The following is a 10,108-nucleotide window of genomic DNA, read 5'->3' as shown; positions in this document are numbered from 1 at the left end:
CCACAACAGTGCTAAAGAGAGCATCAGTCCATCGCTGCCTTAGCTGGAGCTGCACAGAATCTCATCATCGTCGAAGCATTCGTCCTGAGCATCTTGGCTTCGTGTTCCATTGCTTCCCGATCAGCACCAGCCATCAAACCTGTCCAGTATGTCAAAAAACCACAAGCAGAATATACCACATTAAATGGAGTCTTAAGCTGTTTCTGTTCAAAGGTAGCCTGGTTGCGACAATTCCATATTGCCCAGCACACGGCTGCCAAGCCAAAGGTATAGAACCTGGCTCCATCTGGTAGGAAAACATAGCACCAGGAGAAATATTGCCAAATGTTGTTCAGGCATAGGGCCGTGCCCAGCACACATCCAGCCGTCCTCCAAACCACCCGAGCAACGGGACAGGTGAAGAACAGATGTTGTGATGTTTCAATATATCTGCGGAACGAGCATCTAGGATTGCCAGCCCGGTTCCACTTCTTCATGACTTCTCTAGTCAGGAAAGCATCTTGGAACAATTGCCATAAAAAGATTTGATTCTTAAGGGGGATCTTGGACTTCCAAATCCACCTGTAATCACACCCTCCTAGATGTCTTTCTAAGTAGGTATAGACCGACTTGGTCGAGAATTTTTTCTTTCTATCCAAAGCCCAACTAATTTGGTCAGATTCAGCAGATAAGGGCCAGGAATTCACCACCTTAACAAGATCATTCCACTGATCTGTAAGGGGAGGATGCAGGTGTCTTCTAAAGAGATCATTGCCTTCAAATTTTTTGAAGTCAGCAACCGTGATCTCCTGGTGGTTACAAATACTGAATAAAGCAGGGGATTGGGTTCGCAGAGGAGCTTCACCCCTGGTTGTGTCACCCCACATTCTAGCAATATTCCCATAATTCAGAATCACCTCTCTCCCTGCCAAATATACCTCCTTCACCTTCATAATGGCTTTCCAGATAGGGGAGTCCCCAAATTTACTTTCCACCGAGGGTACCGTATCATTTCTAAGATATTTAGCACGAATCACATCCTGCCAAAGGCCTTGTTGAGTTTCCAGTTTCCACCACCACTCGGTGAGGAGACTGACATTCTGTCTGTGGAGATCTTTCACCCCTAAACCTCCTTTATTCTTAGATCTACATATTCTGGACCACATTACCAAGTGATATCTTCTTCGACCATTGGTCTCTTGCCAAAAGAACTTTTTTCTATGCTTGTCTAATTTTTCAATCCACAAGGCTCCAGTCAAGAGCTCGGAGAATTGAGTAACTCACATGTACTCCTAGATATCTCATAGGGAAGTGCCCAATCTGGCAATTGAAAATATCAGAATAGAATGTTAGTAGGTCGTCATCTCCACCTACACAAAAGATTTCACTCTTAAGGAAATTTATTTTAAGTCCAGACATGAGCTCAAAGATGTAGAGTAGGAGTTTCAGGTTGACCGCAGCTTCCCTATCGTGCTCAAAGCAGATGACAATGTCATCAACATACTGAAGTATGGCTACACCCCCATTTATCAAGTCTGGGGCAAGGCCTGTCAACATGCCTTCCTTTTGATCATTAAGTATCATTTTAGATAAAGCTTCCACAGCCATATTGAATAAGAAGGGCGAATACGGGTCCCCTTGCCGCACCCCTTCCTTGTTCAACTTTTTTTCAAATACTTGTTCAGCATTTTTTTAATGCTTGATAACATTTTTCAAATACTTATTCAATATTTTTCAATCTTTTATGTAATATATATATATATTTAAAATATTTAAAAGTATAAACAAAAGTACAAAATGAAACAAAAAAAGAAACCAGAAACGTAAAAAAACAGAAAATAGGCCAACGTATGGGCCAATCGAGCCAGAGCAAGAGCAGCAGGCCCATGTCGGAGTATCTCACTGCGCTGTGCCCCGGAATATCCTATATGCCGCTCGTTGCGTCAAACTGCCGGCGCTTCGCACATGCGAGCGACCGAGCAGCGACGCAACAGGCCGGCCCGTTTAACCGTTCCAGCGCTCCCGGTTTTTGGAACATTCTAGAGGTTTCCAGCTGGGTTTTTCCGGTTTTGGGAACCTTCTAGAAGGTTCCTGAACCGGTGTTTTATTTTCCTTTCTTTTTCTATTGCTGTTTCGTTTTTCTTTTCTTTTTTTCTTTTTTCTTTTTCAAGTTTATGTTTTCTTTTTCAAAAAAAGTTCACATTTTTTGGAAAATGTTTGCGCTTTTACAAAAATGTTCAGAATTTGAAAACAATTCATGTTTTCAAATTTTGTTCACAAATTAAAAAAATGTATGCATTTTTCAAAAATTGTTCGGAATTTTCAAAAAATATTTGTGTGTTAACAAAATTGTTAAGAATGTTTTTATTCAAACTTTTTACAACTTTTTAAAAAATGTTTGGGATTTCAAAAAATGTTTCAGTTTCAAAAATTGTTCGCAATTTTCAAAAAATGTTCATGAATTTCTGAACATATTCGGTTTATATTCTATTTTTAATTTTTTTTCTTTTTTCTTTTTGAGCTTGTTCAGAAATTTCAAATATTTGTTTGGAATTTCCAACAAAATCCTTTTGAAATTTGTTCACAAATTAAAAAAATGTTCAGAATTTAGTGAAATGTTTATGGTTTCAATATTTTGTTCACAATTTCAAAAAATGTTGTTGTTTTCAAAATTTGTTCATAAATTCTAAAAAAATCAGGTAGCTTCAAATAATGTTCGTGCTTTGGAAAAGTATCATATCTTCGAAAAGTGTTGTCGTTTTCAATTTTTGTTCATGATTTTCAGAAAATGTTTGTATCTTTTCATAATTCTTCATAATTTCAAAAAATGTTCCCACTTTCAAATTTTGTTCACAAGCAAACACGAACATATTTTGTAAATTTAAAAAATGTTCGGAATTATAAAGATGTTCTAGTTTTCCAAATTTGTTCACAAATTCAGAAAAATGTTCGTGCTTTGGAAAAGTATCGTATATTTGAAAAGTGCTGTCGTTTTCAATTTTTGTTCCCGATTTTCAAAAAATGTTTGTATCTTTTTTAAAGTTCTTCATAATTTCATAAAATGTTCTCATTTTTTATTTTGTTCCTTTTTTCAAAAAATTTGGAATCCCAAAGAATATTCACATTGTCAGAAAATGTTCATGGGTTTAAATTATTTCACAATTTTGAAAATGTTTGTGTTTCAAAATATATTTACCTTTTTTCAAAAAGAAATCAAGTTCAAAATTTCAAAAAAGGTTTCGACCTTGTTGTTGCTTATAGTTCGTATAGGACAAGCTCCCATTCAGACATAGACACCGAGGAGTTATAGTTGGCAAGCGACCTTGTTCACTCAGAGGAGATACTTGGTTTGATCCCTCACCAACACTCTAGTTTTTGGGAATCTTTACGAATGTTCAGTTTTTGCCACTGTCATTGGTTTCTTTAATTATTGCGTTGCAAAAGTCAGCTCCTGCAGCTGACTACGTAGTCTGTAGTCAGGGGTTCGAATCCTCAGATCGCTCAGTTCTTTAGTATTTTTTTACCTCGCGGCAAGAAAATGGGCCGGCCCAGTTGAGACCGCCCCTATGCGAAGCATCGGCTCTTTGCCGCAATAAGCGGCGAGTAGGAGCTCCCCTGTGCCCCGTCCTGTCTCTCTCCGCGGCGGAGTCGTGTCCTGATGCCCGCTCGCCCTACGGCGGCGGCCCGCGTTCCAAACCCTGAGATCCAAACTGGACTTTGAGCGCTTGGCGGGGGTTCCCCCAAATAGGTAGAGCCAGCGGGAGAGGCAGCGCGAGAAGGAAAGTATCCCTGACTTCTGCTGCGACCCAGAGGCATATCGTCGTCGCACAATGGGGCTAGCTGACCTCATCATCGCCATGAAGAAGCGTCGCCAGCAAATCCAGGCCGGCAGTAATAAGCCGCCAAACCCCACACCAGGTACAGTACTCTACTCTATCGCCGTTTCATCATGGAATCTAAAATACGGGATGATCTTGCTGTTTCAGTCTGATTTTTAGTCGATTGTGCTACAGTACAATCTTATTTGTCGGAGAGCAAGTTTGTTCCTCCATCTACCAGGGAGTGTTTATTTTCTGAACCGGGCTAACCCTCTCTCCAGTCCTCACATGACTGGAATACACTGTCCATATGTTTTTGGTGATATCCATCAGGAAGTGTTCAAAGCAATATCAAGAAACAAGTGCGCCTGCCCGCAATCTGCACTGGCACCATAATGCTGAAACCTGATAGCACCAAAAGTAGGCCTACGAGCAAGCAAAAGCAGCAAAGTTTCACACAAAATTCAGTCCTACAGCAGAGGACACTCCCAGAGATTACATAATAGTAGCCGTCAATGACAACACCACCAGCAGAGCTAGCAGAGCTTGGGATCATCAGATTGCAGATGTAGCACTGTTCTGCACCTCACCACCACTCTTCGTAATGTTGATCGTGATAGCCTTTAGCACTGTCGAATCACCAGCTTTTTGGAGAGTGTTTCAGTGGGCTAGTTCTCCTCCAACCCAGCTACTTTTTAACCCCAGCTTGCATTTCATAACTCAATTCGGTGATAAAAGTATTGATCGTTTATTGTTGTTTGTGATGAGATGGCAATATACCCTCAAACAACAGACCCAAATATAGTGAGCGTCATATGAGACTTGAGAGGTGCCACCTGTCATCATGGTAGCCCATGGCTCTGTGAGTTGTGAGATGAAACCAGAGAGTGAGGATAGCAGTGGAGATTGCAATGTTCTAGACAAAACTGTCTTTGCTCAATTGACGTTTTCCTTAATTGAAACAACTTTTTTTAAGAGTTTGTCTTACTGTGCAAAAAGTTAGATAATGGAAAAAAAAGTAGAATTTCTGTGTCTGCATTCATGTACTTGAGTTTAATTTGTTGCTTTCTTCTAGTGTCGGCATAATGAATTCATCATCGTGCATGATGTATTGCAGGTATACCGATCCCTTCAGGGTCTAAAAGAGCAAGGTCATCCTCTGAACAAGATGACTATTCTCAAGGCACCAAAACAATGCGATTTTCAGGGCCAGACCTTCCAGAGGTACGGCATAGATAGAATGCTGAAAATGAAATACTTGTACTGCAATAAGTATGCTCGTTCAAACTAATCAAGTAGTCTATGTTAAGGTACTTCAGAAAGAAGAAATGATCTCTTGTCTTTCTAGCTTTAGACCGCAATAAGTATGCTCATTCAACCTAAAAGCGGTCAGTTTTGATTAATTGGAGCACTGGTGCGATACTTCAGTATTCTTGAAGCATTTTACTTCAACTAAATTTCTGCAAGGTACAAAGAAGAGTTTCCGCTTCCTCTGCACTTTCTGCTAGCTTCAAAGTTCACACCAGAATGTTTATTTCACTATTGTGCCTTTTAGGAATAAGTAATAGCCCTGTTGGGGAATCAGGTGACCTTTTTTTTTAGGAAGCAACTAATGTTAGAAGGGAAAACACTTGTTGATGTAATACTTAATCTTCCCACTGCTATAATACTTTGCAATGAGCGCCTGGCATGTAATTTACTCCATCAATTAACTTTTTCTCCCATCCTTACCTTTTAAGGATATCTGGTGTCATATACATGCCCTACTACCACTGCCTGATGCTGCCCGAGCTGCCTGTGTGTCTCGTGAATTTTTACATTCCTGGAGATGCCGCCCCAATCTCACGTTCAGTCAGGAAACACTGGGCGTGAACCTCACCTACTGTGAGAGAACACTGAGGACTGGAGAGGAGAAACTAGCTTTGAAGTTCACCAAAATAGTTGACGAAATTATGAAAAAACACACAGGCATTGGTGTGAAGACATTCAAGCTTCAGTACTGTGGTTCTCGTATCTACACCAGTCGCCTCAAAAGTTGGTTTAAGATTGCTGTTAACCCAGGGCTTGAAGAGCTTGTACTTTCGCTGCCTGTAGTAGTATACGATCCAAAGTACTACAACTTCCCATGCTCACTTTTGTTCAATGGAAGTGGAAAATCGATTAGTTATCTAAACCTCAAAGGTTGTGCCTTCCATCCCGTGGCTGGACTTGGTTGCTTGAGAAAGCTGCATCTGTCTCGGGTACACATCACTGGTGATGAGTTATGGTGCCTTCTTTCCAATTCTCTTGTTTTGAAGGAGTTGAATCTTAGCCAATGCAATAAGATCACCCGCCTGAAGATACCGTGCCTGCTAAACCAGTTCAACCACCTGACAGTGTTTGGATGCAAAACACTGGAACTGATAGAGAACAAAGCTCCGAATCTTTGCACAATTCATATTGATACTACTCTCCTACGACTTCTATCTGGAGATTCATTGCAAGTGAAGAACCTAGAGATGTTGTGGCCCTTGGAGTATAACCTCGTTTATTATGCCCGTGCCGAGCTTCCACGGATTATGCCAAATCTTGAAACTCTTATCATTTCTTCAGCTGGTGAGGTACATTAAACTCTATTTATTACTTGAAGAGTAAGTAGCATTATTTGATTAGCCATTGTTGATGTTGCTGTTGTAGTAATAAGCATGTCTTAGAATATAATTAATCTACATGCTTTTATGCAGGTTCTTAATACACCAATCGTACGTGCCAAATTCCTGCACCTCAAGCTATTGGAGATTTGTCTTTCTGTTGCAGAAGGGGCCTTTTCCCCAGCTTATGATTATTTGTCTCTAGCTTTTTTCCTGGATGCTTGTCCTGTGTTGGAAACTTTTGAATTGTCTGTAAGTCGTTCTTCCGTCTTGTGAAGGCATCTTATATATGAGGAACCGGTAATTCATGCCTGTTTTACCTGTGCAGGTATACCAGACTCGCATGAAGCATGATTCTGTATCTGGAGATTACTCGCTTCTGAGAAAGATGCCAGAACGCCACCACGTGAGTATCAAGAACGTGAAGATTGATGGCTTTTGCTCTGCAAAGAGCATGATTGAGCTAACATGCCATATTCTTGACAGTGCAACATCACTCGAGAATCTTACACTAGACACCATATATGGTGCTGATTATGAGCATGTTGATAGGTTGGCTGTCCATGAAATTGGTGGTTGCAGCTCTCCTATAGGAAAACGTATGATCAGAGATGCCCACAAGGCAGTTTTGGCTATCGAAAAATACATCGTGGGGAAGGTCCCCTCTAATGTTCAGCTAAATATCAAGAAGCCATGCAGTCAGTGTCATTCTGTCAAATGATTGTGACTATCCAGTGTTTTCATATTATATGATGCTGTATGGGTTGTGCCTTTCCCCTCTCATTAGTTATATCAAGTTTTAATTCTCAAGCCTTGTAATGTTTGTTACATGAACTTTGCTTCATTTTTTCAACTATTAGAGTTGGCTGGTGTAATATCACAAATGACCGGTGTGTAATATATTGCGGAGGCGCATGGTCAAAAGACAAAAGAGGTGTGTAAATTGTTCTTTCTTCTGACCTCCTAACTGCGACTGCTAAGGATTTTCTATTTTGCATTTTCATTTGCCGTGGATCACTTCAAGGTTTTGGATCCTTAAGAGGCAAACCTGGCAAGGATATGACTGACGACCCTCTGTTCCTAATACAAGACGTTTTAAACTGCAAAAATGTCTTATATTTAAAAACAGAAGAGGTAGTACGAAGTACACTGCACCACTATATATTTTTTTTTGAATTTTCATGGGGGGGAGATTTCCCCACCGCTGCACCACTATATTCAGCACACGAGTAGATACCAATTACATCTCCAGTCTGGTTTGTGAGTGTAATTGTGGTTCGGCCAAATCAAATCAAGGGCTCTAATAAAATTATCCCAGCAACATGAAAAGAAACTAGAGACCTGTTATGTGTACGACAATTACCATCTGATTTTGGTACGATGTTGAAGATCGGACCATCGACACCTAGCATCAGATTGCAACACGCCGTTGGATTGCATGGTGTACCAAATTCGGACAAGTGGTGTCGTACATGAAGTAGTTTCAAAGAAAAACTAGAGAGAACTGCTATGCGAACCATCGACACCTAGCACCGATTGCAACACGCCGTTGGATTGCATGTTGTACTAAAATCGGACAAGTAGTGTCGTACATCAAGTAGTTTAAAATGAAAACTAGAGACCTGCTATGCGTACGACAATTATTCATCTGATTTTGGTACGGTGTTGAAGATCACTGTCATAGCCCTAGCTTAGCCTTTGCTTGTCCTTGCATGATCATTATGTCATCATGTTAAATTTTCTCAGAAAGTTGAAATGGGATGACAGAAACCCCCAACACCACTTAAACCAACTAGGGTTACTAAATACTTTTTCAATGAACCTGAAATGCCCTTCTATAATGTTCATCATCTTTGCCTTGGTCTAGAACCTCTGTCAAAAATGGTTCACATTTTTCTAGGACAATATTGGGTCACTGAATTAAATCATACTCTATTTGCATTTGGGCATTTAAATGCTATATAATATTTTAAATGCTCAAATAATCATAAACTAAAATGTTTGCTGTTGGTTATATTCCAAACAGTGTCATTGAGCAGTTTCATGATTTTTGGATCTGTTTAAATATTTTTAGTAAAGCCCTAAAGACTACAGAATAATAGAAAACAGACACTAAAATAGGAAAAGCAGAGAGAGAGAAGATACCTACTTGGCACCCACCAAAGCCCACCTGGCCGGCCCAGCTGGCCAGCCCAGCCACCTGGCCCCTCCCCTGTCGTCTTCCTCCTGCCACGAGGACGGAGGCGCGTGCCCGCCCCGCGCCGGCCACCTCCTCCCTCCCTGCCTGCCTGGCTTCCCCCCCAGTGCGCCTAGACGACGCCACAGAGACGCCACGCAACCCCTTGACCCCTCTCACCCTTCCCCGTGGCCCCTCTCCCCTCTGCCTCTCTCTCTCACCCGCGCCGAGCGCAGCCGTCGCCGCCAACGAGCACCGCCGTGGCCACAGCCACTGCCTCGCCTCGTCGTTGCGCTCAGAGGCTCCGCCTCGACCCCCTCTTCCTCTCCACCGAGCCGCGCCCCGCCGGAAGCCCTGCAACGTCGTCCCCGACATCGTCTTCAACCTCTGGTCGCCGGCGAACTCTTCGGGGATTCGCGAGCTCCAGTCTCTCCCCGGCCTCGCCGTTGCCTCTGCTGGATTCGCCGTGAGCCCCTGCCTCTTTCCCCTCTCTCCCCGTGCTCGTCCGCGCCTTCTAGCCGCCGTGGCCATCGGAGCCGACAGCTCCTCGCCGCCGGTAATGTCGCCACCGCGACTACGGGTCTACGGTCGTGCAAGCACGCGACCGGACCCACCGCTGCACTCAGAGCACTCCCAGGAGCCGAGCACACCCACCAGATCTTCATGTCGTGCTCCGTAGCCCCGTTTCAGTGCACGCCCAAACTCCGGCGGCCGCAAAAGAGATCGTCGCCGTTGACTCCGTCCACCCCCACTCGAACCACGGCCACCCACAGATGCGCCTCGCTTCCCTCTTTCAAACGCGCCCTTCCGCGCGTCAAACGGTGGCCTGTAGGCGAAACCCGAGCCACTCCAGTGCGCCTCCACTGCGTTTTGGTCGCCGCCGGCGTAACTCCGGTGAGGGTGACGTGGCAGATTAGTTAGGGCTAATGACGCACTTAGTCAACACCTAGTGACACTGACAGCTGGGCCCCACTAACTAATTAAACTTAGATTAGTTTCTGCTTAGTATTAACTAATCACAGTGGCCCCACGCGTCAGCATTGACCATGCTGACGTGGCCATTGACTGGGTCCACATGTCAGTGACCCTAACTAGCACCGTGACACTGACCAGTGGGACCCACTGGTCAGGTTTGACCTGGACCCGCCCCTGTTGACTTGCTGACATCACCCTGACGTCAGCCTGACGCAGTAATCACTTTCTGGAATTTTGAAATAAATCAGAAATGATTTATTATTTTCAGAAAATACCCAAAACTTCTAAAAATCATATAAGATCAACCGTAGCTCAGAATGAAATAATTTATATATGAAAAATGATTAGAAAAATATGAAGAATATGTTTATGCCATATCCATACATGTTTGAGCATGTTAACATCACTGTTTAGGACAAACTAAGTGAATGGCATTTGAATATTAACATATGGGGTTTGAATTTGAACCTAGGGTTCAAACCAACTTCATTTAATATGGTTGCTAGCTGCATTAGTTCAATCAACAGCAT

The 10,108-nt window shown here is 42.7% G+C and overlaps 1 protein-coding gene across 1 annotated transcript; it reads left to right on the top strand.

Annotated features, from left to right (window-relative positions):
* The first annotated feature begins 3,603 nt into the window (after positions 1–3,603).
* On the top strand, positions 3,604–7,248 carry LOC123086611 (uncharacterized). The gene is made up of 5 exons (XM_044508382.1): positions 3,604–3,897; positions 4,915–5,021; positions 5,537–6,397; positions 6,521–6,679; positions 6,756–7,248. Exons 1-5 carry the CDS (start codon positions 3,810–3,812, stop codon positions 7,146–7,148), a joined length of 1,608 nt encoding a protein of 535 aa, XP_044364317.1. The 5' UTR covers positions 3,604–3,809; the 3' UTR covers positions 7,149–7,248.
* Positions 7,249–10,108: the final 2,860 nt, after the last annotated feature.

The sequence above is a fragment of the Triticum aestivum genome, chromosome 1B (assembly GCF_018294505.1).
Source record: "Triticum aestivum cultivar Chinese Spring chromosome 1B, IWGSC CS RefSeq v2.1, whole genome shotgun sequence".
NCBI lineage: Eukaryota > Viridiplantae > Streptophyta > Magnoliopsida > Poales > Poaceae > Triticum > Triticum aestivum.
The sequence above is the reverse complement of the archived record's forward strand: the minus strand, read 5'-3'. Positions and strand labels throughout refer to the sequence as shown.

What these genes read in the sequence shown, in the direction of transcription:
- LOC123086611 (XM_044508382.1), top strand. Translation starts at nt 3,810, where the DNA reads ATGGGGCTAGCTGACCTCATCATCGCCATGAAGAAGCGTCGCCAGCAA. An exon ending in CAGGGCCAGACCTTCCAGAG is followed by an intron (nt 5,022 to 5,536) that starts GTACGGCATAGA and finishes TTACCTTTTAAG; the next exon opens with GATATCTGGTGTCATATACA. An exon ending in TGGAAACTTTTGAATTGTCT is followed by an intron (nt 6,680 to 6,755) that starts GTAAGTCGTTCT and finishes TTACCTGTGCAG; the next exon opens with GTATACCAGACTCGCATGAA.